At 40.3% G+C, this 27,134-nt stretch overlaps 2 protein-coding genes across 2 annotated transcripts; one reads left to right on the forward strand and one right to left on the reverse strand.

Moving 5' to 3' along the window:
- Positions 1 to 3,387: 3,387 nt before the first annotated feature.
- Positions 3,388 to 4,013, reverse strand: LOC133898554 (two-component response regulator ORR12-like; the record flags this gene model as incomplete). The annotated part of the gene is made up of 4 exons (XM_062339263.1): positions 3,388 to 3,469; positions 3,558 to 3,628; positions 3,764 to 3,838; positions 3,963 to 4,013. Coding segments are annotated over 4 exons (279 nt in total), but the record flags the coding sequence as incomplete, so codon positions are not given.
- A 6,770-nt stretch (positions 4,014 to 10,783) lies between these two features.
- Positions 10,784 to 26,708, forward strand: LOC133898555 (two-component response regulator ORR12-like). The gene is made up of 6 exons (XM_062339264.1): positions 10,784 to 10,988; positions 25,575 to 25,748; positions 26,114 to 26,160; positions 26,250 to 26,327; positions 26,467 to 26,537; positions 26,627 to 26,708. The coding sequence occupies exons 1-6, from the start codon at positions 10,784 to 10,786 to the stop codon at positions 26,706 to 26,708; spliced, it is 657 nt and encodes a 218-aa protein (XP_062195248.1).
- The last annotated feature ends 426 nt before the right edge of the window (positions 26,709 to 27,134 follow it).

A 27,134-nucleotide genomic window follows, 5' to 3' on the forward strand; every position in this document is an offset into this window, starting at 1 on the left:
ACAAGAAGTCCCTGATCCCGATTAGACATACCATCCTATCCGGGGACATTAGTTACAACTCAAAGATGCAGTCGGGCAAAATGTTTATCTTTGCTGACTAAACTTTTGATCCATCAAAGCCTCATTTCATGTACTGATGGGGGGCTTAATGATGGGTAGTATAAAACTACAGTATATCCATATCATATATGAATCTAGATACCCTAGGGTTTCCTATATTCTTATGACACATGTCCTGGGAAGGGAATCCCTAGACGTATGGAAACTGCCCACAGGTAACAAAATATCTTGTAAATAGGGAAGTTTATCAATAAGGATAACAATAAAGGAGTCAAGAGATCACACGATGACCCTTATATATATACAGAGCTAGGGGACCATGCAGAGGAGGGGTCCATTCAAGCCATTCAAGCCTATATAAGCTTTAAGCTCTTGAGCCATCTGTACTTCTAATCTATATCAGCAATTCTCCGAGACTACTTGTGAGGAGCCCCTCGACAAGGTTTAGATCTATCTAGGCTAACCAAGACCCCAATATAAACAATATCAAAGATCAATACAAGACAAACAGGATGTAGAACTATTATCCTAAGGGAGGCCTGAATTTATATAAATCTCTCTGTGTGACATGTGATTCGGCTACATGGCGTATCCCCTACTTCATTCACAAAATTCGTAAGATCAGCAGTTCACAAATCATCGACAACTATTTCCCCAAAGGTAGAGATTTTTGCAAAGGTATCTAGTCGACTAGGGATGCATGACTTGGTAGAGGAATACTGCACCGCCAGCATTCTCCCCCTTAGTAGTGACTGGTCGCTTGTTGATCTTGTGGCTCCTTCGACTAGAGATGGCGTCCACTGCCCAATCCTTGGCTTTGGTGATGCGCTTGGTGGGTAGACTTACCTAGTGGTCTTCAACACCTCATCCCATTTCTATAACTTCAACTAATTTAAACCTTTTTGCAGTGCCTAGTGCCGAGGCAATGGAAGTGGCTGTTGAGGCCCTGATTGACCCTTATTCATTAGCCAAACATTAGGAAATGGTCGATAGGGTCAAGTTTCCATGGTTGAACCACATGATGGACCTTCACAACATCAAGTACGGGCCCTGACCCCAACCTTCAAAGGCCACAAAGTGAAGGAAAATGAAGGTCCTCAGGACTTCCATTGATGAGCCCTCTGCTTCCGCCCTGAAGGCTAAGCGTGATTGGTTTGGTCCTTAGCTGGCCCCTACCTCAAAGAAGCAAAAACACACTGAGACCGCTGAAAGTCATGGGGAAAACCCCTTTTTGAGGCCTCAGAATCTAAAGAAGACAACCTGGGAGGAGCCCCCCACACTGTCCAAAGAGGAGAAAGTCGAGGCTATCGAAGCTTTAGCTGCAATGGACATGCCCCTAGCACGTACAACACCACCTCCTCTAGCAGGCATGGCATCTGTTCCTACAATGCTGATCTACTCCGTCGCTTTAGTCCATGTGGAAAGGACAAAATTCCTAGTGCCTAATATCTTTCACTACCTCATTGCTAGCTCCGTCGATGAGGAGGTCCCAGAGATGCAACCCTCTCCTTCAAGCAAAGATGATACTTCAAGTATCCTAGATGCTGAAGTTTCCTTTCTGTATGTTCATCCAGTCTCTAACCTGTTAACATGTTAGCCTGTTAGCCTTTTTGTTCTTTTGATCAAACTTTCTCTTTTCAGCAGCTTTGGATGATTTGGGATTGTTTCCTTGTTGGGAGGTCTTCCCCTTGTTCTGGTTGTAATGCCACTCAGAGAGCTTGTACAACCATAGGCTAACGTGAAGTATTCTCTAACTATATTAGGTTGCTTCATCGTCAGGTCTTTAGTCAACCATCGGTCTCGTACTCCACTTCTGAAAGCTTTGATAATCGTAGAGTCTAAAATTTTAGGGATTGTATTACGGATAGTGCTGAATCTCTTAATGAATTATCATAGACTTTCATCACTCTCTTGATGAAGACACTTCAAATCATCCAGCTTTCCTGTCTGTTTTTATGTACTTTGAAAATTTCAGATAAACTTGTTGCATAAGTGTCCCTAAGAACAAAACGATCCTTTGGACAAATTAGTTAACCAAGATCGGACAGATCCAAAAGAACTGTGGGTGGTAATAACCATGACCTTTTCTCCTCCTTTGGCTGCCTGGATAGCAGCAGTACAGATTTGGAGGAATTGGATTGGATTAGTACCCCTATCATATTTGTCTTGCAAGCTAGGTCGGAACCTAGAAGACCAATGGACATCTTGTAGTTTGGACATGAAGGCTTGGCATTCAAAAATAATTGTAGATCGCTTCTGGTGTTGCATGGCAAGACACCCATTCTCGGATGATGAATCCTGATCCTCATACTCATAACTATGTCCAGAAAGAGACTTACTTGGCTTCTTGTTGTTCTTTCGATGGCTTTCAAGTCAATTATGTAGATCACGACTATCAAGACCTCAATAAGGTGTAATATATAGATCACGACTGTCATGACTGTCCTTATGAATAGATTGTTATCCTGTTGGTGATCATGAGTTTGTATGTTGGAACTTCTCACCTGAGAACCATTAACAAGAGACATGTATCTCATAATCCGGAAGCCTCTATCTGAAGTTGTGCATCTCCAATGAAAGTATCCATGGTAGATAACCACAGTTAAACCTTTGGGTAAGAGGCATCCCAGGAGGTGGCTTTTTAATCATCAGTTTTCACTTTGCAGGTGATATGAAGTAGATGATTGAAAAGGAGCTCTCTGATCAGATGTCGACTCAAAAAGTCTTTTATTAAGTGTCTTCTGAGGATCTTTTCCCTTCTCATGCCAATGGATTTTGCTATTCTTGACAGGAGGATGTTCCTTAACTCCTGATGGAAAATAATCTATGTCTTCTTGTGGATGGGCAGATGGTGGAGTACGGAGCCCAGCTGGGGTACCGTTCTCATTGCTGTTGCCCTTACCATGACCATCGCCGTTGCCTTTGCCATTGGCGACAACATCGGCTTTGGTGGCATCGTCATGGTTTTCCTTAACGTCTTCCATGTTAACTATTTCCGGATAATCATTTGCAGCCATGTTGTGGGTATTAGGACCGTATATTATGAAATCCATATGCTCTATGTATTCTTACTAGTCAACAATCTAGTTGGTGCACATAGAAACAACAGTGGAGGATATCATATGGGTTCAGAGAACGCACAATATGTTGGAACAACAAATTTCGTATAGTTTGGGATGAGCATAACAACAGTCTTGTACAACTTCAAGCAGACAAAATACAACTTATGACATTGATGGAGACAAATAAAGATAAACATATGAGTCGATGGATAATTCTATTATTGGAAGTTCTATTTCATGTTCTTGATTGTGTTCATCTTGCCAATCATATGTAGCTCAAAATGCGAGGCACATCAGAAGCCATGATAGGCTTCGGGATGTACTCCCTTGCACCTCCATCCAAGCACCTGCAAGATAAATGCATGATAGAATTTGAGTACTTAAATAGTAAACGAATAACAAAAAAATGATCAACTTGTTCTTCCTTACACTCACATTTTGATCCTTTCTGGAATGTTATCAGAGGATACAATCACCACCGGGAGGTGCCTCAACTTGGGTGAATTCTAGATGGAAACAAATGACTACTATCAATTAACACAGTTTATAAATATTTAGAGACATTATCATAAATTTATGATAGCAACACAATTACTCTGCAACTATGAAGATCAGAATTTTTTCCCATGAAATAGATCTACCTTCACTTCCATAAGGAGACCATAGCCAGTCATATCTGGCATACAGTAATTTGTCACAATCATCTTCACATCATGCTCTTGTGTCCAAAGTTATAAAAGGACAAATAGGTCAACCAAAGTAAACAAATCACATTCAGTTGAAAAGGGAAGCTATTTCTAGTAAACAATATTCAGACAAACTATATAAAAGTATTTATACCGCATCCAAAACCTCTATGGCTTGCTTGGGACCATCTGCGATAGTCACAAAAAAAGTCAAACAATGAATCAATTAGGTAACATCAATAGAAAAGAGCAAAAACAAGGACTGAGAATGCAACTAAACATTAGCTATATGTATGATATTTTCATGTGAAACCTATTAACATCATATAACTTTTTTTACAAAGTAAAAATTTATTATTTATGCTCCAGTTTAAGTTGGACTTGAATAAAAAAAAAAGGTTACTCACATCATTACATAAGAATACGAGTGCTATGCTATGCACCTTAAGTTAATGTGATGCATGCATCAATATTCTTCATGGCCAAAAAAATTTCATAGTTGTAAAAAAAGGGCAAAAAAAGTTGAACTATACAACATGAAGACTTTCTTGACGATAAAACTAAAGATTTACCCACTTCGTATGTTACAACGTTTTAAGGCCATGAAAACAACACAACGATCGACAATGGAATCATCAACTACGAGAACATGAGGAGACCCATCAACCGTGACCTTCGCCACACTAGTTCCTTTGGGATTATTTCCTTCCTTAGAGGTCAACATCACAAACCTTCGATCTATAGGTGTTCCTATTACAATGATGTGTTGGATGAAGCAACTATAGACTACTTTATATAGGAACATGCGGCAATACTAGTGATATGCTAAAGATATGGAATCAATGAACAAAACTAAGATATAGCTTTCATATGTTGCAAAATGCCGAGTGTGTATTTACATAAATTGGGCATATGTATAATAGATAAAATATTAAGAGTTTCCCTCTTTTGTTGATTCAACAGAATATATAATAGATGCGTAAATTTATAGTTATGTTATTCTTTTGGCCTTAGTATATCTACAGTGAACTGTACTCATTTAATCAACATATAAAACTTTTCATTTTTCATGAAAATATTCTAGCACATCAGGCAAGAAATAAATATGGTGCCACCCTTGACAAGCATGGTATAGGAGCTTTGTTAGATTAATCGGAAGTTGCGTCACTAGGGATGCCTCAACATACCAGTAGATGGCTACTGAAGCAAATGAATGCCTTGGGATTTGAATCTAGTAGATGACTACTAAAGGAAAGTAAGGAGAAGGCGGGGTCGTCACCTTGCTTTGATGATCAGGGAACGTGGATTCATGGTGGCAACGACGTAGCGCATCACGGGCGGCGATGACGACGACACTAGCGAACGACTACGCACGAGTAGGGTAGCTGCAGCAACTAGGGCTTGGAGGCATAGAAAATGGGTAGGAGAGGATGTGCAGCACCTATTTATAGGGCTAGGGGCGGCTGGCCGAGGTGGAGTCCAAGCCGGACACGACTCGGCTTCGACTTCGAGTCGGTTAGGGTTTCTTTTTCGCAGCCCTCCCTTCTGAGGATGATATCTCTACCGTCCGGACTCCAAATTGGAAGTTTCTAGACTCTAAATTATATTACTCGAAAAGATATACAACATTGGTATTCATTAGAACTTCTGAAAATAGCATCTTAATTTTCAAAAATGGGTCCCAAGGTAAATTGTTTGAATTAAGACTTATCTGCGCAACACTAATATCGGGAGCCATAACTTCTAACTCCATTATCCAAAAGAGCACTTCAATAGATTCAAATCAAAGCTCTAGACGAGACCTACAACTTTGGTATTATCATGATTTGCATTTGAGGCCATCTCGAACTCCAAAACTGTGTGGGAAGATGAGGCTGTTCTGGACTCCATGAATATTCACAGATTTCGTGGATCCTTTGTGTTGGGCCTTTTAGAAGAGTTGTGCGCTGGCTAAGAGCTTAGGCTTGGGCAAGATTGGGTCCAATAGCACTTTAGACATATTTAGGGTTTTAGAAATCTTTTGTAGAGAAATTTGAATAGGATTTTAGGAAAATAAAAGATTAACTTTAAATAAGGATTTGGATAAGATTTCAGTTTAACTAGAGAAGGATCATGCATGATCAAGGATTGAAGAGATGATGAATTCATATATTTTGAATTCCAACCATTAAGATCATTAACTTATTCAATCAAAACACCAAAGAAAAAGAAAAAGTAAAAAAGCTTTAATGCATTACCTAGCTCCTAGCAAAACTCAGCATGCAATGCACACAAAAAACCTATATTGATTGATTGTTTATGAAAATAGGTTTTAAATCTATTCTACTGGTGAAACTATTTAATAATCTTGGAAAATTTTAAAAGTTGCAAATTCTGAAAACCAGGGTATTACATTATCGTGCATGGATTCTATCTTGGATCTTATGGCTCTAAGCCATTTCTCAGAGTTTGGTCTCACCATTGCTTCTGAGTAAGTCTTAGGTTCATCATTGCCCAACAATAATATATCACGTTGTTCTATGGTTAGGAACATAAACCTCTTAGGTGCACGACTGACCCGTTCCAACCGACGTGGGGCTGGCGTCTCCACAACATATTGTGCAACATCTAGTAGTGGTTCAGTAGGAGCTAAAACGTTTTCTGATGGTTCCTAAATCTCTTCAAGTTGCACCATGCTCCCACTAACATTCCTTGAGAGAAACTCTTTCTCCAGAAAGACACCATTCTGGGCGACAAACACTTTGCCTTCTTCTCGGTTATAGAAATTATATCCTTTTGTTTCACTAGGATACGTCACAAAGAAGCACTTATTTGATTTGTGAGTGAGCTTATCAGACGGCAAACATTTTACATAGGCCTCACAACCCTAGATCAAGGAAAGACAACACAGGACGCCTCCTGGTCCATATCTCATATGGTGTATTCTCTACAGATTTAGATGGAACCTTGTTTAAGGTAAACACAATAGTTTCTACAGTGTATCCCCATAAGGATAATGGAAGATTAAATTGACTCATCATAGACCGAGCCATGTCCAACAAAGTTCGATTCCTCTGTTCGAACACCCCTTTCTATTGAGGCGTACCTGGTGGAGTCAGCTGTGGAACAATTCCATATTGCTTTAGATGATTACCAAACTCATGGCTCAAATATTCACCTCCACGATCAGATCGTAGAAATTTGATTGTCTTGCCAATTTTATTTTATACTTCATTCTGAAACTCCTTGAACTTTTTGAAGGATTCAGACTTGTGCCTCATTAGGTAGATGTAACCATATCTACTAAAGTCATAGGTAAAAGTAATGAAATACTGAAAACCACCTCTGGTAATAGAGCTTATTGGTCCACATACATCCGTATGTACAAGAGCCAACAAGTCACTTGCCCCCTCACCTTGATGGGTGAAGGGTGCCTTAGTCATCTTTCCAGGTAAACAAGATTCGCGTGTATCAAATGGAGCCCCTGCATGCGCTTCTCATTTATATGACCTAAGCGACAATGCCAAATAAAAGTGGAATTCAAATCATTAAGCTAAGGCTTCTTTGCATGAATGTTATAGACAAGAACATCCTCAAGATCTCGAATATATAATCATTTCACCAATGGACAAATACCATAGAGCATACCATTCAAATAAATTGAACAACACTTGTTCTTTATTATGAATTCGTAACCATCTTCTTCCAAACATGAAGAAAAGACAATGTTTTTTAAACGCTGACAGCCAACACAACAACTTTTGCTCAATTGCTAACATGAGCATCCATCTCGCATCTCGCACACTTCCTAGTCCTTTTTAGTCCCTGCAATGATTTGCATGTATGAATCATTGATCTGGTATTAAATACCCATGAATCATTAGGAAGAGTAGCAAGATTAACTTCTATAACATTTATACCTGAAGCAGAAGTCTCACTTTCCTTCTTCTTCTTGTGTTCTTCCAAGTATAGCTTGTAGTTTTGCCGCCAATGGCCAGGGTTATGGCAGTGGTGACATGTATCAGTAGCAGCGGGGCCAGCCTTGGACTTTCCAATGGGCTTAGGCTTTGAGCTCGAGATCTCACCTAAAACTTTAGCCTTGGCCTTGTGCTTTCTCTTCTTGCTATCCTTCTAAACCATCATCACATGACTAGAGCTTTTCTTAATACTTTCCTCAGGAGTCTTAAGCATCCCATGCAATTTAGCCATGCTCTTCTCCATGATATACATGTGAAAATTCAAAATGATCAGCTCGAAGCTCGCAGGGAGCGACTGGAGAATCACATCCATAGCCAACTCAGGGCTAAGGGGAAATCCAAGTTTTTTTCAGGCTCTCAATGTAACCAATCTTCTTGATCACATGAGGATTGACTGGGCTGTCTTCTATCAACCTGCATGCAAACAAAGACTTGGAGGTGTTGAACCTCTCGACCCTAGCTTGGTTCTTAAACATGCCTTGGAGTCCCACAATTGTATCATGAGCATCTGTGTTCTCATATTTCTTCTGAAGCTCAGAGGACATGATGGCAAGCATGAGACGTCTAACATCAAGTGAATCATTGGTGTGCTTCTCATAAGCCCTCCGATCAGCAGCAGATGCATTATCAGTTGGTTCATTAGGATAAGGAACCTCTAGAACATAATCCTTTTTCTCTTGTTTGAGAACAATTCTCAAATTTCTATAACAATCAATAAAGTTTGTTCTAGAAATCTTTTCTTTTTCAAGAATCAGAAGGATTTTAAGAGTGGTATAGCGCGTGAACGCAAATTAAAACTAGAATTAATGTTAACAGTAGGTGTCATGATGTACAACAGAAAATAAACATGCAAAGCTCAGCACTATGTTTATGTAAATCTTTCATTAAACAATTTAGCAAAAGATACTCCCATTATATGAAACTGTCTCCCTCTAATGACATATATTGGATAAAGATCCATATTCATCTAAGTTCTAGTGAGCTTTTGCATCACTGCTAGAAACCCAGTGACATAGGTAAGCAACACTTTGCTAATTATTTCATATATGACTCTTGTTTGTTGGGTGGCTTCCAATGCCCTAGCGCTCAACTCTATGCCCCAAAGCCCAAAATTGTTTTGATAGCTTTGTTAAGTAAACCAACACTATATATGTAGATGTCCGACATCCACCCTAACTGGTTAAGATAAATGATGGCACCCTGTTTTGGCAAACTTTTCAAAAATGACCAAAACCTATGTAGGTACAACTATTGGAGGGGCATCAATTAATCTTAATTTTTTCTAAGGAAAGTTATTCTATCATGTAAATATAACCATCTCATAGAAAACATGAATAAAATAGCATGACAGGAACATAAATAAACATCACAGGCAATCATATTATCTGTGACATAGTATGATCCCTTCACATGGTGATCTCCATCGCCACGGTCCCTGTCCTGTGCATTACTACAAAAACCCCCTTCACTACTGGCTCCAAAACCCCCTTCACTGCCGGTTTTTGAGCCGGCAGTGGGTAACAGGCAGTGATAGTCGAGGACTATCACTGTTGGCTCCATGGACCGGCAATCAAAGGGGTTATCGCTGCCGGCTGAAGGATTCAGCCGACAAAGATGCCCTGGGTATCACTGCTGGCTGGTGGTTTTAGCTGGCAGTGATTCCCAAGGCATTACTGTTGGCCGAATCTTTCAGTCGGCAGTGCAAGGTGTCATCACTACTGGCTGAAGGATTCAACCGACAATGATGCCCTGGGTATCACTACTGGCTAAAAGCTTCAGCCAGTAGTGTTGTGCCTCTCCCCTTCTACTTCAGCCCTATCCTCCCTCTCTGTCCTCCCTCTCTCTCCTCGATCTCTCCATCTCTCTCCCACTCAACACATGCATACAATGAGACATATGTAATGTAAATCAATAATAAAGGCACATTCATTCATACATAGTAATTCATGTCACACATATATACATAATAGTTCTCACAGCTCACCCTCCCGAAAAGTCAGTCGAGTTGAGCCAGTCCAGTATCCCTCTACCTCTCCCGCGATGAGGACCGCATCTCCGTGCAGATGGCTGATGGCGTCTGTACGTGCAAGGACGTGGGGGCCGATGGTGGTGGAGCAGAGGACCCAACCACTCTTGATTGACAGCAGCGTCGCCTAAGCTCCAGGCTCGCCGGTGTGTCAAAGACATCGAAGTCTGATTCCTGAATGCTAGTACGGTTTAAGCATTCAACCTCCTCTGCAGCGCACTGATGGGCCACCCTCTCGTCCTCCTCCTCCTAGGTACTGATAATTGACACATTGATCTTACAAGTCACATCATCTTACATAGCAAAATAATGATGATTACAACCAGAACTAGGATTATAACATCTTTGCATGTGACACCACACTTCTTCTTATTTTCGGCGTTAGCCAATTTTAGCTCAGCTTGTATGATACACCAGAACTGTTAAAGTTGTGCTCCCTAATTGTGCTAGTGAATACACCATAGACAGGGCAATGTTTCTGACATTTTAGCTAGCAAATAGAACCTAATCTAGTTCTTCAAAATTCAAGACATCATCATGGACATGGCTGCTATGCCAACAAAGTGCACAAACTCTGAACATAACAAATAAGAAAGTGCCGAGGTAGGAGAACTGAATATCAGTTTGCAAAATGACTGCTCAGAGAAGCTAACATAGCAATTTACCAAGTATCAAGTATATTAGACAGACTTTGAACTCATAACAGCACATATCCAAGGATCAATTTAACATGTATTGCACTGGATAGCCAAACCAACATGGATTTCTTAGTGTACAGGTACAGAATCGAACATACAACAAGTAACATCCAGATCTATGCTAGTGTACTCAGAAATCAAGCCTAGTCTCAGCGCATTCTTTCATCACAGAGCATAAAGCACATGTAACCTGCTGTCCACATTAACAGAGTAGGGAGGGAGGTGATGATAAAATTTACTTTTGCTCTATCGATCGGTGAGGCGGGTGGGCACAGACGACGGTGTCCTGAGCGGGATGAGGGATGGCGGCGTCAGGGACGGAGATGTCGGCCTCTGGGACGGGGACGATAGGGCTCCAGGGAAGGGGACGGCGGCCTCCGGGATGCAGACGACAGGGTTCTGGGGACAACAGCCTCCAGGACGGGGACGACTGGGCTCCGGGGATGGTGGCATTGGGGAGGATGTGGTAGAGATGGCGACATCAGGGAGGATGCGGCAAGGTCGGCAACGTCGGGGAGAAGGCGACGAGAGGCATTTCGGCACGAAAGGCTCAGGCTGGGAATTTTTTCTCTGTGTCAGAGGGCAAGCGTTGAGCAATTATATAGGGGAGGGCTTTCACTGCTGGCTGAATATGAGCATTGGCAGTGAAAGAGTACCTTCACTGTCGGCTCAATAGGACGACCGGTAGTGAAACTAGTTTCACTGTTGGCCCAGTAAGTCCACCGGTAGTGAAAGTAGTTGCACTTCCAGTCCAATATGTCCACCGGCCGTGAAACCCCTTTCACTGTTGATACTGCGGGGTGCAAAAAATTTGTTTTAGTTTTGCGCGCGTGCCCAGAGAATCGAACCCACGACCTACACAAAGTAAGAATGAACAAACCGCTGGGCTACTCAAGAGTTTTCGATTGAGTTTGTACTGTCTATATTTGTTAACATTTTGTTGACCTAAAATCCTAATACATATTTATTTAAATTTGAAAGGATACCTTCACTACTGGCTCAATAGGACGACCGACAGTGAAACTACTTTCACTGCCGGCTTAATAAATCCACCGGCAATGGAAATAGTTTCACTGCTAGTCCAATATGTCCACCAGCAGTGAAACCCCTTTCAATGTTGGTACCGCGGGGCGCAAACAAATTGTTTTAGTTTCACACGCGCGCGCAGAGAAATTGAAGCTTCCATAACAAAAGTGAGGTATACTTGCATCTAAAACAAGTTCATACATAGTAATTAATACAATTTAGCTACTTTGTCTTAACGATTCGCCCTTCATTATGATCACGACGTACATAGGGAGGTTTGTCGGTATCTTCTATGGGACCTAGGTTGACGTCATCTTTGAAAGGAGGTAGCGTATCGAATTGATTGTAGTCTTTCTCGTCAACAACATTCTCCACTCTGACAATCTTTCTTTTTCCTTGAAGAACCACGTGGTGCTCCTCCTTGTTAGCCGAGTCCGGATCCTTTACATAGAAGACTTGCATAACATCATTCGCAAGTATGAATGGTTCTTTCCTGTATCCAACGAGTTTTTGGTCCACTGTAGTCATACCGTACGTGTCGATCTTCTCCCTAGATCATCATCGGTCAACGTATCTCCGGCAGACAGCATATAGATGTATTCATCGACTGGCATATCGGTGCATATGTCTTCGTCTTCTCTTCCAATGTATTGCCCTTCCTGTATGATCTCAGCTTCACCATGCTTGGTCCAACGGGTATAGCCAGACATAAAGCTCCTTGGCATCAAGTGGGAATGTATCCGCTAGGTGGTGGAGAACTGCTTCTTGTTCTCGCAATTGATGCATGGACAACACATGTATTGAGACTGTTTATTTGACTTGTGTGGCGCAGTTGCTACAAGGAAACCCTCCACGTCATTCTTGTACTCTGTGCTTACACAGCTCGCATCGTACATCCTTCTTCTATCCATCTACAATTATATCATTATTGTAAATCCTAATTCATAATATCTAGAAGATTTTGCGATCACCAACAAATAAATTACCTCGCCATCTCCTACCGGCAATTGGCCCGGGTTGGAGGAGCCGTCTTTTGTATGCTTTCGCATCTGCTTTCAATGAGTATTTGTTGGTGCCATCCCTAGAAATTTTCTTTATTATTCAACCCTTATCTAGGACTCATTAAGGAAAAATGAAAAATAAATATGCTCATACCTAAAGTTTCTATATTGAAGGTTGCTAATTGAATAAAATATAAAAAATACAATTGGATCTTGCTACATATCTAAATATCATGGCTAATTTTTATAATTCATTAAAAATAAAAACTAAATATGCTCATACCTAAATTTTATATATTGTACACTTTTAAATTTATTCCTATGGTTCATTAGGATCAACTTTCAAGATATGCCTAGGTCTCTATAGGGATAAGATCAACTTTGGTTTTATAGGTAACATTTTGAGTTAAAATGCTAAAATATAGGATTAACCTTGGGGATTTCAACTTACTTGAGCTCAAGAGTCTCCTGGTAGAAGCTTGCTTGCTGTTGGGGAAAAATACAGAGTTCACTTGCCCTAAAAAATGAAGAAAGGGCAAATGAGAAAATGGAGAGGAAAGAAGGGATTTTGTTTGGATAGCTACAAAGAGCTCATCTAGACCTCCTTGACCAAAATTGAACTTGAGTGGTGGGGGAATCAATGCGGGAGAAGGGATGGAGTGGTTGTTGCCATAGGAGATTTTGTGAGGAAGAGAGTACTAAAATGGTTCTGTTAGCTCGTGGTAGAAGAAGGTGGGGAAGAGAAGGATATCACTGCCGGCTCATATAATCTGCTGGCAGTGATGTAGAGATATCACTGTCGGTTAGTAGATTAAGCCAGCAGTGATGAGGTGTGGGTGCATCACTGCCAGCTCAATCCATCAGTCGGCAGTGATGACCCTTATCACTGCCAGTTCATAAGCCACGATGGCTGATTCTTCCCGCGTAGCTAATGAACCGATAGTGATGCCCTATTACTGCCGGTCCATGAGGAACTGGCAGTGATGGGTCGACATATAAGTCCAGTTCTGTAGTAGTGCTGGGTCATCATTCTTCAAGTCTCCATGATCATGTACTAGACTGCTACACTTAATTGCTAGCAACGAATTACATGAGAATATGAAGCATCACAATTCGGCATGCAGGGCGTTATACAATAACATGATAACCTTTGGCTATAATTAACCATGATATGCAAGTCATGAAAATTACACACAAGCTTCATATACACATAAAGACCATACTATTCACATCATACCATGCAAAAAGCGTAGAATCGAATTCTAACAGTGCGATATGAACACGTTATCCTTAAAAACCCTAGGCTCAAACAACACATTATCCTTAAATACATAAATTGTATCTATGAAATCGCAAAAAAATCTCATCAGATTGATCCTATCAATCCGATTCTGAGTCTTTCATAATGCCTCAATTTCCATTGGGTCAATCATATTGATCATCACGTGAGGTTTTCTAGAAACGGTGACAACACACACAACCTCGATCTGCTGTTCTTGCAACCATGCAGCGACGTGCGCTGTTAGCCCTGATGGTGATTCCAGCCGGCAGGGGCAAGTCGCATGCGTGGCTAGGTGGGAGAGAGAGCTAATCTTTTGGTCATATGGTTCCTCTGATTCACACCTCATCTGACCACACTTACAACAAACTGAGCAACAACCAATCCATCAAATGAACCGATCACAAGAACCATAATAGATCCAATCTATTACTACCACATATCATCTATGTGTGATCGATCCAGATCAAAAACTACGAATGTAGGATTTAATACCAACATTGGGGAACTAGTAGGATACGCTAGCCTAAAACAATTTTTTTCTACCGCACACCCAGAAAGTCAATGCTAGTAGGAGATTATAGATCGTTACCACTCAACATGCAGTGCAGCAGAAGAAGAGTTGGAGTAAACCGATCCAATATCATGCGCGCTACCGACTAGCTCCAGAGGGTGCGTTGCTGTCCTCGACCATCTCTGAGCACCAGTTATGCTCCTTGACCAGCTCCGGGCAGCAGTCGCGCTCCTTGACAAGTTCCTCAACCAGCCACTGAGTAAATCTATCGCATCCTTGACTAGCTCTGATTGGTCGCATCATCCTCCATGACCAGTTGAGCAGGTATGTCGACTAGTCGAGCAGGTTCTTGACCAGCCAGGCAGCAGCATCACGATCTTCACGCTGAAGAGATCAGTGTTGCAATAGCAGCAATGCCTCTATGGTATCCACACATACTGGGCAGGATCACCGTGTGGCGGTGTGCTAGAACTGCATGCGCAGTTAGGGTTTTGAGAGATCATGCGGAGGGCTACAGCTAGAGTTTTAGAGTGGCTCAACCTCTTACACCCCTCCCCACGCCTCTCCATATATAGAGCTCGCTAATGGGCTTCCACATTGGAAGCCCTTTAGGACTCTAACTCCTCATGGATCGCAATCCAATCAAACCCATATACGAATCTAATACATATCTTTTGTTCCAACCCATTAAGTATGTGACCCGTTAGGTTCATGTACAAATGGCTATGACTCAAAACCCTTTCCAAACCAAAATTTATAGCAGCACCTAGTAGGACATGTTGACTTCCGAGTATACATAAAGATCATATCGGCTGAACCTTGATATACACATGCATCGATCCCTTTGCCTCACGATACCAGTCGAGTTTAAGACGAGATATGTGCCACCCTTTGTGTTAGCTCAACCATTCACTCAATCGAGTCGTGGAATATCAAAACCATGATTAACTCTTTAATCACATTTTCATGGCCATGCACTTTCTTATCCAATGACATTGAGGAGCCCAGAGATATCTCTCCCTTTATCAAGGAGGGGAAAATTCCATCTTGATCGTTCACACCCCACGACATATTTTATGACAAACTTGAAAACTACCTTTATGACTACCCAGTTAAGGAGTAGCATTTGGCAGCCCCAAAGTATGCCACTACACATTCTGGGAATTAATAATAATCTCAGGTCTAAGGATCCTGCAGGTACACTATTTGAGATGACAACTGATATCACATTATAAATAACAACCCCAACATTATCTCAAGGTGGGTGTATCCAACATCATGTTCTCTAACATAAATGTCCATATTATTGATTCGATATCTCTATATATATGATCAGTGAAACCTGATCATCAATCAATACATGCACTGGTTTTATGATTCATCACAATGATATGTAACGAGGGATCAAATTAGAATAACATCATGATACAAACAGAGAGTTCCATGAATAAGTCACATACTTGCTAATCAATGTAAATGATAGTCATTCAGAGAATAACACATTATTAATAAGTGCATAAACATAGATGTGATACAATCATATTTATGATTGCCCCTAGGGAATATCACCGTGTGAGGAAGATCAGATTACTACGGGATCCCAAACTGCTATGCTACTTCTAAACTCAACTGTGAAAGGAAGATCAGATGACTATGGGATGACCTACCTCAGATTCGGCAATAGCTGACTCTAGCGGTGACTTCCTGTGATGGTGCTATCATCAGAGATGGCAAAACCCTTAGCATAGCGATCAAGCTTTGATAGTGAGTGATGAAAGAGGGTCTTGGCATGCTGGCGAACTTGTTTGAAGGCTTGGTTGGCATTGGGGTAGCTTATAGTTTCTTGGCGGTAGCAGAGTACCTCGGCGGTGGCTCAAGCTCCTCGGAGGGCTTCTAGGTGGCACTTGGGCTATGGTGAGTTGGGAAAATGAGCACATAGAGCTTTGGGATGCTTAGGAGGGGAGGGGGTCTCAGGTGGCTTTTATAGTCTGGGAGGTGGGGTTTAAGTTGGGCTAGATTTCGGTGGTCAGCAGCAATCACATGGGTACTTTCCATGTGTCGAGAATGAATCCATCGCATGATTGATTTTCTTCTCACCATCTTGGTCAAGGGTTTCCATGTGCACACTCGTCATGTGATCTTCGGGTATCGATTCGATGATGTTCTAGGTTTGCTAGAATTATATAGAAAGGAACGGGGAAAGAATTGAGGAAGATGATGGAATGGCCATGGGCACGAGAGGGAGGTGGACACAGAGGTGGGCTAGGGAGACGGACAACCCAGTGGAAGCTGATGCATGTGTGGAGAGAAAGAGGAGGGGGTGGGCCGGTGCGTCGGTTTCAGCCCAGAGAGGGAAACAACGTGGGCCAATGGGAGGAAAGGAGGGAGATGCTGGGGGAATCAGGCTTGGCTAGCAAGAGATAGTAGATTGAGATAGGTCGGGGATAGTTTGGCCTAGAGAGGTTTTATACTTTTTCATTTTATTTTCTTTCCATTTTCTTACCCTTTTCTATTTCTCTTTTGTTTTCTATTATCTATTCCCTGATTTACAACACACACACACACATGCATATATATATATATATATATATATATATATATATATATATATATAATTACCATGTTTAGAGGATCACTTTGAGGAGGTTCTATTTACAATTTAATTTCTTTTTAAGAATTTTTGTACTATGAAATTTTGGGCTATTACAAATCTTACCCTCCTTAGGATTAATCTCATCCTCGAGATTTCGATTGATCTCCAAATAACTAGGGAAACTCTACCTTATGATCTTCTTCAGGTTCCCTTGTTGCTTTGCTTCTGAGTGGTTGCTCCAATGTACCTTGCACATGTGGGTGATTTTTCTCTGAGTCACTAGTCATGAGGTTTCCAAAATCTTAACTGGGTACTCCTCATAGGTGAGGTCTCCCTGTGGTATTACTTCTTCCAAGGGCAGCTGTTCCTCGGGTACCCATAGACACTTCTTCAATTGCAAGATGTGGAAGACATTGTGCACATCCGTAAGTTGGGGGTGGCAACTTCAGTTGATAAGCTGCTTCTCCTCTTCTAGCTAGTATCTTAAATAGGCCAATATTCTGAGGTGCTAGCATCCTTTTACCTTGAATCGGTGTCGAACTCTTATAGGTGACACCTTTAGGTACACGAAGTCACCAACTTCAAACATAAGTTCTCTGCATCGGGTATTTGTATAATTTTTTTTGCTTTGTCTGGGTAGTCTTCGACTGCTCTTGGATCCAAAGTACTTGCTCTTCAACTTTCTCCAAAATTTCTGGTTCAGATACTTGTCTTTCTCTAGCTTCTAACCCGTATAAAGGTGTTATGTACTTTCTCCCGTACAGTGTTTCAAATGGTGCCATCTGTAGGCTTGATTGGTAACTAATGTTGTGAGAGAATCTTCATAGGGAAGGTCCTCATCCCATCTAGTGATATTTCGTAAAGGGCAAGCTCTCTACATATCTTCAAGTATTTGGTTTACTCGCTCTGTTAGCCCATCGGTTCAAGGGTGATAGGCTGAGCTGAAATTGAGTTTGGAGCCTAGGAATTTGTGAAGATTTTGCTAGAAGCTTAAAGTGAATTGAGTCCCTCAGTTGGACATAATCTCTTTGGCACTCCATGTAGATAGACAATCTGTGACATGTATAGTTCTACAAGTCTGTCTCCTTTATAGGTACTCTTAACCAGTATGAAGCGGGCCACCTTGGTTAACCAATCTATCACCCAGATGGAATCATATCCTGTTTGAATTTGAGCCAAACCTATGATGAAATCCATTCCGATCTCTTCCACTTGCACTTGGGAATCTTCATGGGTTGGAGTAATCCCGTCGGCCTTTGGTGTTCTGCATTGACTCTCTAGCACGTGTCACAAAGGGTGACATACTTGGCTATTTCCCGTTTTGTACTAGGTCACCAATATCTTTTCTTGAGATCCTGGTACATCTTAGTGCTGCTTGGGTGAATGGAATCGGCTGTCTTGTGGGCTTTTTACAAAACTATATCCTTGAGGTGTTTCTGATTAGGCACATATATGGGCTTTTCAAACCATATGGTGCCTTTATCACCCTTGGAAAATCCAACGGCTTTTCCTTCCTCAATATTTTGTCTGGTCTCTTTGATAATCTCATCCTCCATTTGTCCTTTGCAGATATCTTAATCCAGAGTGGGTTCTATCTCCATGACTATAGGTCCTACATCGGTGACAAGTCTTGGGTTGAGTCACTGAAACTCCTCATACAAGGCAAGTTAGGATTCTTGAACCATGATAGTATTGCAGTACACCTTCCGACTCAAGGCATCTGCAACTACGCTGGCTTTTCCTGGGTTGTAATGGATTCCTACATCATAGTCCTTGATCAGCTCCAAGCATCTACGTTTTCTTGGGTTGAAATCCGTTTGGGTGAAGATATACTTTAGGATCTTATGATCCATGTATATGTCACACATGTTTCCAATGAGTTAGTGCCTCTAGACCTTCAAGGTATCTACCACTACTATTAACACCAGACCATGGGTGGGATAATTCTTCTGTTGATTTCTGAGTTGTCTAGAGGCATAGGCCACAAGTTTTCCATCTTGCATTAGGACATATCCAAGTCCCTGGCAAGAGGCATCACAATAGATGTCAAAGTCTCTTCGAATGTCTAGTAGCACTAGCATTGGGGCTAAGGTTAATTTTTTCTTCAACTCTTGAAGCTAGCGTCACAAGCGGTTGTCCACTTGTATTTCTTCTCCTTCTTCAATAACTCGGTGAAGCGATGGTAATATCCAAGGCTTGGCTATCTTGGAGAATCCCACTATGAAGGGGCAGTAATATCCCACTAAATCAAGGAAACTCTGAGCTTCGACGACACTCGTAGGTGGTTTTCAATTTAGCACATCCTTCACCTTACTTGGGTATGTGGCAATTCAGCAACTCCTTCACCTTACTCCCGAGGAATGGCACTTATTCAACCAAAATTCGCATTTACTAAACTTGGCTTAGAGCTGGTGATCTCTAAGATTTCCTAACACCATCCTTAGGTGCATGTCGTGTTCTTCTTCATCCTCAATGTAGATGAGGATAACATCTATAAACACTACCACAAACTTATGCAAGTATTCCATGAATACCTTGTTCATGAACTAGGTTGGGGCATTGGTTAACTCAAAGGATATAACCGTGAAATCCTAAAGACCATAACGGGTGACAAATGTAGTCTTGGGTATGTCAGAGGGTTTGACCTTAAGTTGGTGGTAACCTAATCTTAGTTCTATCTTGTAGAAGATTGAGGCTCCTTTAAGCTGGTCAAACAAGTCCTCGATTAGGCAATGGGTACATGAAAAGGGTTCCAGGCCAAGCCTAAGAAATTCCGAGTCAGAAGGGAATGATGTAAAAGTCACAAAGTGGTGCCTCGACCTATAAAACAAACACATGATTTATCTAACTATTGTCAAAAAGGAAGTTGACAAGCAGCTAGAAGAAAAGACCTATCATAGACCTACCCGCTCAAAATCCAGGAGACAAGAGAACAATTCAGAAGATGAAGCTCATGCTTTCCAAGAAAGTGAGCATACAATAAACTACATCAATGAGGGATCATTGGCATATGATTCCGAGTGTCAATACAAGAGTATCAAATGAGAGTTTTGTGCCATGATATCTGCAATTCCATAGATCACGCAGTGGTCTGAAGTTCCAATCACGTTCGATAATAGAGATTGCCCTGACTCAATCACGAAGCCTGGAAGATCCTGATGTCCCGCAAGTGCATGGGATTGGTGTAGCACTTTTCCCCAGGAGTATTCCTAGGTTTATATTGACCACATGGAGCTTGTTATATGGTTAATTGCATTTTGAGTCATAGCATAGGGATGCAATGCAAAATAATAATAGAGGTTGATAGCTGTAAAATAAATAATTCTAGAAAAATAAATAAATATGAAGATATAAATTTAACTTAAAACATGGTGCAATTAAAAGAAAGATATTATGCAAACAAAGGTTCCTTGGCATCTGGCTAATCTAGACATTTCATAGGGCAAGAACTAAGTGATTTATACTATTGCAATGTGGGTGAAGTCTATATCAAGAGGGCCTTTTCTATAGTCCTCCGTTCAGAGCTGTACCACGGTCACACAGACAAATTTAAGGGAAATTAATCCCAAACTATAGACTCAAGTGGGTTGTACTTCATGACTCCACTGCATCGATTATATGAGAAGTCAAGGCTAGGGTTGTCACACGTTCGCCTATCATCCTATCACACCTAGTCAATCACCCCCTTACCATTACCTCGAATATACATTTGCAACACAATCTGGCACTAAGAGGAATGATCTATATCAACAACTACTAAATAACCCTAATTCACATCATGACTGCCATGGACAAAGAATGACTCAACTACTCATGCAACATCTGGACAACCATGCAAAGATAAATAAAGAAACAAAACACAAGACACAATGGATTGATTAAATATGAAAAACAAGTGTTGTCCAAGACTACCTAAGTTAAAATGGAAGACTCGCTTGCGGTGGAGATGGTGATGGACATCGACACCTATATGCAGATGTGGTGGAGATAGAGACCAAAGGTGGCATCATCGGCGTGGAGATGGCATAGTGGCTTGGTGGTGACATGGAGATGAAGAGGGAGGTGCTCAAGGGATGCCACCTTTGTGTAGCGCATTCTCTCTAAGGCTAGGGTTTGTTTATCCTTACATAGACATGTATGTGGCCTTCCAACCCTTCTAATGTGATTCTAATCAAATCCAATGATTGGTGAGTGATTTCCTCCTTTAAAATAACTTCTTTAACTGCAAGGAACCTTCCAAAATAATTCCCAATCGAATAGGAGATGAAATGGGTAAGTTAGGGCTTCAAGTGGCTCTTCTCGTGGCTTCCTGAAGCCTGGTACCATCACCCGGTACCATGACCATGGTCCTCTAAACTTTCTATACATTCTTCTGCCAAGCTTGTCTTCAGAAATTTGTAGAAAATTCATACGACCTTAGATAGTGACTATTTATATCAAAGTTGTAACTCTCGAGATCTAGAACTTTGCTATTGTGACTTTGTGCACTTGAAGTAATTACATGCCCAGATAATTAATATAAGCTTTAGGTAGTGAATTGGACACCCGTAACTCCTCCACACTGACTCCGACTTTGGTCCTTTCACCGTGCTTCATCCATGGGAGTTGAAGGACACCTTTATTCTGCATCAAAATAAGTAGAACATTATTCAAATATGATAAATAATAAAATATATAATGCTCAAGGTGTTAAACATGTTTATCATAATTTACGCAATATATACTATGAAAGCGCATTTAACAAGGGGGCATATGAGAGCCCAAAATTTCATAGTACAAAAATTCCCCAAAAGAAATTGAACGGTAAATAAAAGTGATCCTCTAAACATGGTAATATATATATATATAATATTTATATATATATATATAATATATATATATATATATATATATATATATATATATATATATATGAGTTCTAAATCAGGGAAGAGATAATAGAAATAAAAGATAAATATAAAATAGAAAATTAGGGATTTAGAACATATATATATGTTCTAAGTCAGGGAAGAGAAATAGAAAATAAAAGAGAAATAGAAAAGGGTAAGAACATGGAAAGAAAATAAAATGAAAAAGTTTAAAACCTCTCTAGGATGAACTTTCCCTGGCCCATCTCCTTCTCTCTCTCACCAGCCCAACCCAATTCCCCTAGCATCTCCCTCCAATCCTTCGCTCAGCCCACCCGGTTTCCCTCTCTAGGCTGAAATCCACACACCAGCCCACCCCCTCCTCTTTCTTCCCCGCACTCGCGTCAGCTTCTGCTGGGTCATCCATCTCACAAGCCCATCTCCATGCCTGCCTCCCTCTTGCGCCCGTTGCCATGTCGTCATCTTCCTCCATCTTTTTTCTTTCCTTTTTGTGCAACTGTAGCAGATCTGGAACATCATCGAATCGGTGCCTGAAGAAGGAAGGAGATCACCTGGCGAGTGAGCAGATGGAAACCCTCGACCAAGACGACGAGCAGGAAATCAATCATGTGATGGATTCATGCTCGGCACATGGAAAGTACCAACGTGATTGCTACCAGCCATCAAAACTAGCCAAACTTGAACCCCCACCTCCCAGACTACAAAAGGCACCTAGGACTCCCTCCTGAGCATCCTAAATCTCTCTGCACCCTTTTGCCCAATTCACCATAGCCCAAATACCGCCCAAAAACCCTCCCGATGAGCTCGAGCCTCCGCTAAGGTACTCCATCATCACCAAGCAACTACAAGCCACCCCGATACCAACCAAGCCTTACAAACATGTTGGCCAGCACCCCAGTACCCCTCTTCTATTGCTCATCATCAAAGCTTGAGCTCCAAGATGAGATTTGGCCATCTCCAATGAGAGCGCCACCATGGGAAATTGCCGTTGGAGTCAGCTAGTGACAGATTTGAAGTAGGGTGTCCCGTAGCCGCCCGATCTCCCTCGCACGGTTGAGATTAAAAGTAGCATACCGGTTCAAGATAATCTCCGTAGCCGCCCATTTTGCGATCGGCGGTTTAGATTTAATAAAACATGATCTGACTCAGTGAGCCACGTCACTAGCTACGCCAACACCACTTCACCCTCCTTAGCCCACGTGTCAGCCTCATCAGTGCCCAGTCAGTGTCCTATTTACCATTTTCTTTTAAACACCGTTGCTAACATCAACCGCACAATCAACATCTTTTTCAATAGGAAAATAATTCAGCTAAATCAATAAATCATAGAATAATGTTATCTTTGATGATAATAATTCCATAAATTCTTTAATAATTATGAAAATCCCTAAATAAGTTTTTCCTTAGTAAAATAGTCTATGATTATATGTTTGAATTCTTTTTAATGTTTCTTCAATTCCTAAAAAAATTAGTTTAAATTCAATAAATAACAGTAATACCAAAAAAATAAATCCCAGAAAATTGTAGAAGCCTCTAGAGAATTCCCCACTGCTTTATTTCTTCTTGCTAAAGCCATATCTTAACTGTTGTAACTCCGATCTAATTGGTTCATTCACCAAAAATCTAAAATTAATTATTTAAGTTGTTTTTGAGTGCTTTTGGTTCTTTCCTGACTCGTGGTGCTTATTTTCCTTATTTTATTTTGCACTTAGAATCCAATGTCCCGGAGGAGTAGTTAGTAGGATTTCAAAACTACGAGTTGAAGGTACCCGCTAAGCACCAAGAGCACCAATACTAGGATATGATAAATTATTTGTTTCAAAAAATTTCATGCTAATAACTTGCTAGGAATCCAAAAAGTAGGATCTACCTTAGAATTCCATATTTTTCTTGCCGCCATGGTTTGATGGTCTATGCAAAGGGTAGATATGCTTAGCCTTGGTTTGGGAGTTTCGGTAAAACATAATTGTTCAAGGAATATGATAATGGTATTATGCAACATGAGATAAAACTTGTGACTAATGTGATTGTGGCAATCAGAATCACAACACTGTAAATGAGTATATGGTGGAACTGAATTTCATTGTCCTATTACACCAAAGGGGCTCCGTATATATACGGGGGTTGCTGTGTATCCTCTGGACTCCTTTCCGAGTAGGATCCTATACTCATTAGAGATAGGTTTCCCTGTTTACGGGATACCCCGTTACCTGCAGGTAATTTCTATATGTCTAAGTGTATGCCATGAGAATACAGGAACCCTAGGGGATCTACAGATATAGGATAATCATATACATTAGTTTTATACTACTCATCATCAGTACCAATCCCCTAATAGTGATAATGTTTTTAGTAACATGTACTAGAAAATTGAGCAAGAGGATTGTGTGGATTGCATAATGCAGGTTGGTTGTAGTCTTTCTCAATTTGGTTAAGGACCGGTTCATGGTACGATCGGACCAAGCTTTACAGTACAACCACGAGCCAAGTATGGGTACAGCCTGGCCAACTAATTAGTTTTCTTCCAACATAGTGTAGACTAGTTAGAGGAACAGGAACAAAATGAAAATTTCCCTGGATCCATAAGGCATAAGAGTGAGCTTCTACTGTTGAGTTGTTATTCACGTGGTAGTGAAACCTTAGCAGGTAGACACGTCTTGGTAGGAACTTGGTAATGGTCTTGTAGTGATTCCTAGCCACACACCTCAGAAGTGTTTAAGTGTTTGATTGCCATGGGCAGAATGGGAAATCATGACTTGGGGGTAAAGTGTACAACCGCTGCAAAGTGCAAAACTAATTAATCATCCGTGCTCGTGATGATGAGCGGCAAGGAATGCCACACATGGTTAGAATGGACACACTAGTTGTTTTTTTATCATTCATGGTTGCGGGAATCTTGTTTGAGGTGGTCAACCTTGGTAGTAGGAATCATGGTTAGGGCAAAGCGGTCCAAGGGGGGAAGGGAGGGAAAGCAAGCCGGGGAGGAAGAGAGAGAGGACTAGGCTGAAGGGAGAGGGGAGATGGGCTGGAATAGTGGGTTTTGGCCTACGAAGTGGTTTTATCTTTTCTTTATTTCCATATTTCTCTTTATAGTTCCTTATTCTTTTTTTATTTTCTTTTGTTTTCTTTTCTACTTCTTTAATTACTTCTTAATCTTTTTCTCTGCACTATTAAATGATTTATTTATTTACTTTGATTAGAAGAACACTGATCACAAAGAAAGGAATTCATTTATTATCTAATTTATTTTTAGAGTATTTTGCATTAGTGAATTTTGGGTTGTTACACCTAGTGACGCCAAATATTTATAACCCTTAGATTCCTATCCCAAGGCATTCATTTTCTTCAACAACCATCTACTAGTATGTTGAGGAATCCCTAGTGATGCAACTTCCAATTAATGTGACAAAGCTCCTATACCATTGTAGTCAAGGGCGGCATCATATTTATTTCTTGCTTGATGTGCTAGAATAATTTCATGAAAAATGAAAGATTTTATATATTAATAAAAAATAGTATAGTTCACTGTAGATATAGTAAGGCCAAAAGAATAACATAACTATAAATTTACGCATCTATTATATATTTTGTTGAACCAATGAAAGAGGGAAAAAATCTAAATATTTTACCTATTATACATGTGCCCAATTTATGCAAGATATGCAGACTCGGCATTTTGCAACATATGAAAGCAATATCTTGGTTTTGTTCATTAATTTCATATCTTTAGTGTATCACTAGTATTGTCGCATGTTCCTATATAAAGTATTCTATAGTTGCTTCATCCAACACATCATTGTAATAGGAACACCCAAAGATCGAAGGTTTGTGATGCCGACCTCTAAGGATGGAAATAATCCCAAAGGAACTAGTGTGGAGAAGGACACAGTTGATGCGTCTCCTCATGTTCTCGTAGTTGATGATTCCCTTGTTGATCGTTGTGTTATTTCCATGGCCTTAAAAAGCTATAACATACGTGGTGGGTAAATCTTTACTTTTATCGTCAAGAAAGTCTTCATGATGTAGAGTTCAACTTTTTGCCCCTTTTTTACATCTATGCAATTTTTTTGGCCACGAAGAATGTTGATACATGCATTACAGTGACTTAAGGTGCATAGTATAGCATTTGTATTCTTATGTAATGCTGTGGGTAACCTTATTTTTGGTTTTGATTAAGGTCCAACTTAAACTGGAGCATAAATAAGAAATTTGTTACTCTGTAAAAAAAGTTATATGCTGTTAAGAGATTTGACATGAAAATATCATATATATATATATATATATATATATATATATATATATATATATATATATTACCTGATTCATTCATTGTTTGACTTTTAGTGACTGTAGTGGAAGGTCCCAAGCAGGCCCTGGAGGTTTTGGATGTGGTATAAATACTTTTATATAGTTTGTCTGAATATTGTTTACTAGAAATAGCTTACTTGACCTATTTGTCCTTTTATAACTTTGAACACAGGAACATGATGTGAAGATGATTGTGACAGATTACTGTATGCCAGACATGACTGGCTATGGTCTCCTTTTGGAAGTGAAGGTAGATCTATTTCATGTGGAAAAAATTCTAATCTACATAGTTGCAGAGTATATTGTGTTGCTATCATAAATTTATGATAATGTCTCTAAATATTTTTAAATCATGTTAATTAATAGCAGTTACATTTTTTTCCATTTAGAAATCACCCAAGCTGAGGCACATCCCTGTGGTCATTGTATCTTCTGATAACATTCCAGAAAGGATCAAAATGTGAGTGAAAGGAAGAAGATGTTGATCATTTTTTTAGTAATTCATTTACTATTTACGTACTCAAATTCTATCCTGCATTTGTCTTGCAGGTGCTTGGATGGAGGTGCAATGGATTACATCCTGAAGCCTATCAAGGCTGCTGATGTGCCTCACATTTTGAGCTACATATGATTGGCAAGATGAACACAATGAAGAACAAGAAATAGAACTTTCATAACAGAATTATCCATCGACTCATATATTTATCTTTATTTATATTTGGCTATCTATTGTCTCCATCAATGTCATGAGTTGTATTTGTCTTCTTGAAGTGCTACAAGACTGTTGTTATGCTCACCCAAACTATAAGTAATTTGTTGTTCCAACATATTGCACATTCTCTAAACCCATATGATATCCTCCAATGTTGTTTCTGTGTGCACTAGCTGGATCCTTGACTAGTAAGGATACATAGAGCATCTGGATTTCATAATACATGGTCCTAATACCCACCATGTTACTTCCTGCATCACTTTGGCCTCTAACTTGATTTAAACTAAAAGATAAGTCAATAAAAAGATAATAAATACAGAACTTGAGATAAGCTATGGTTGTCTG

This window comes from Phragmites australis, chromosome 18, assembly GCF_958298935.1.
Source record: "Phragmites australis chromosome 18, lpPhrAust1.1, whole genome shotgun sequence".
In the NCBI taxonomy this organism is placed as follows: Eukaryota; Viridiplantae; Streptophyta; class Magnoliopsida; order Poales; family Poaceae; genus Phragmites; species Phragmites australis.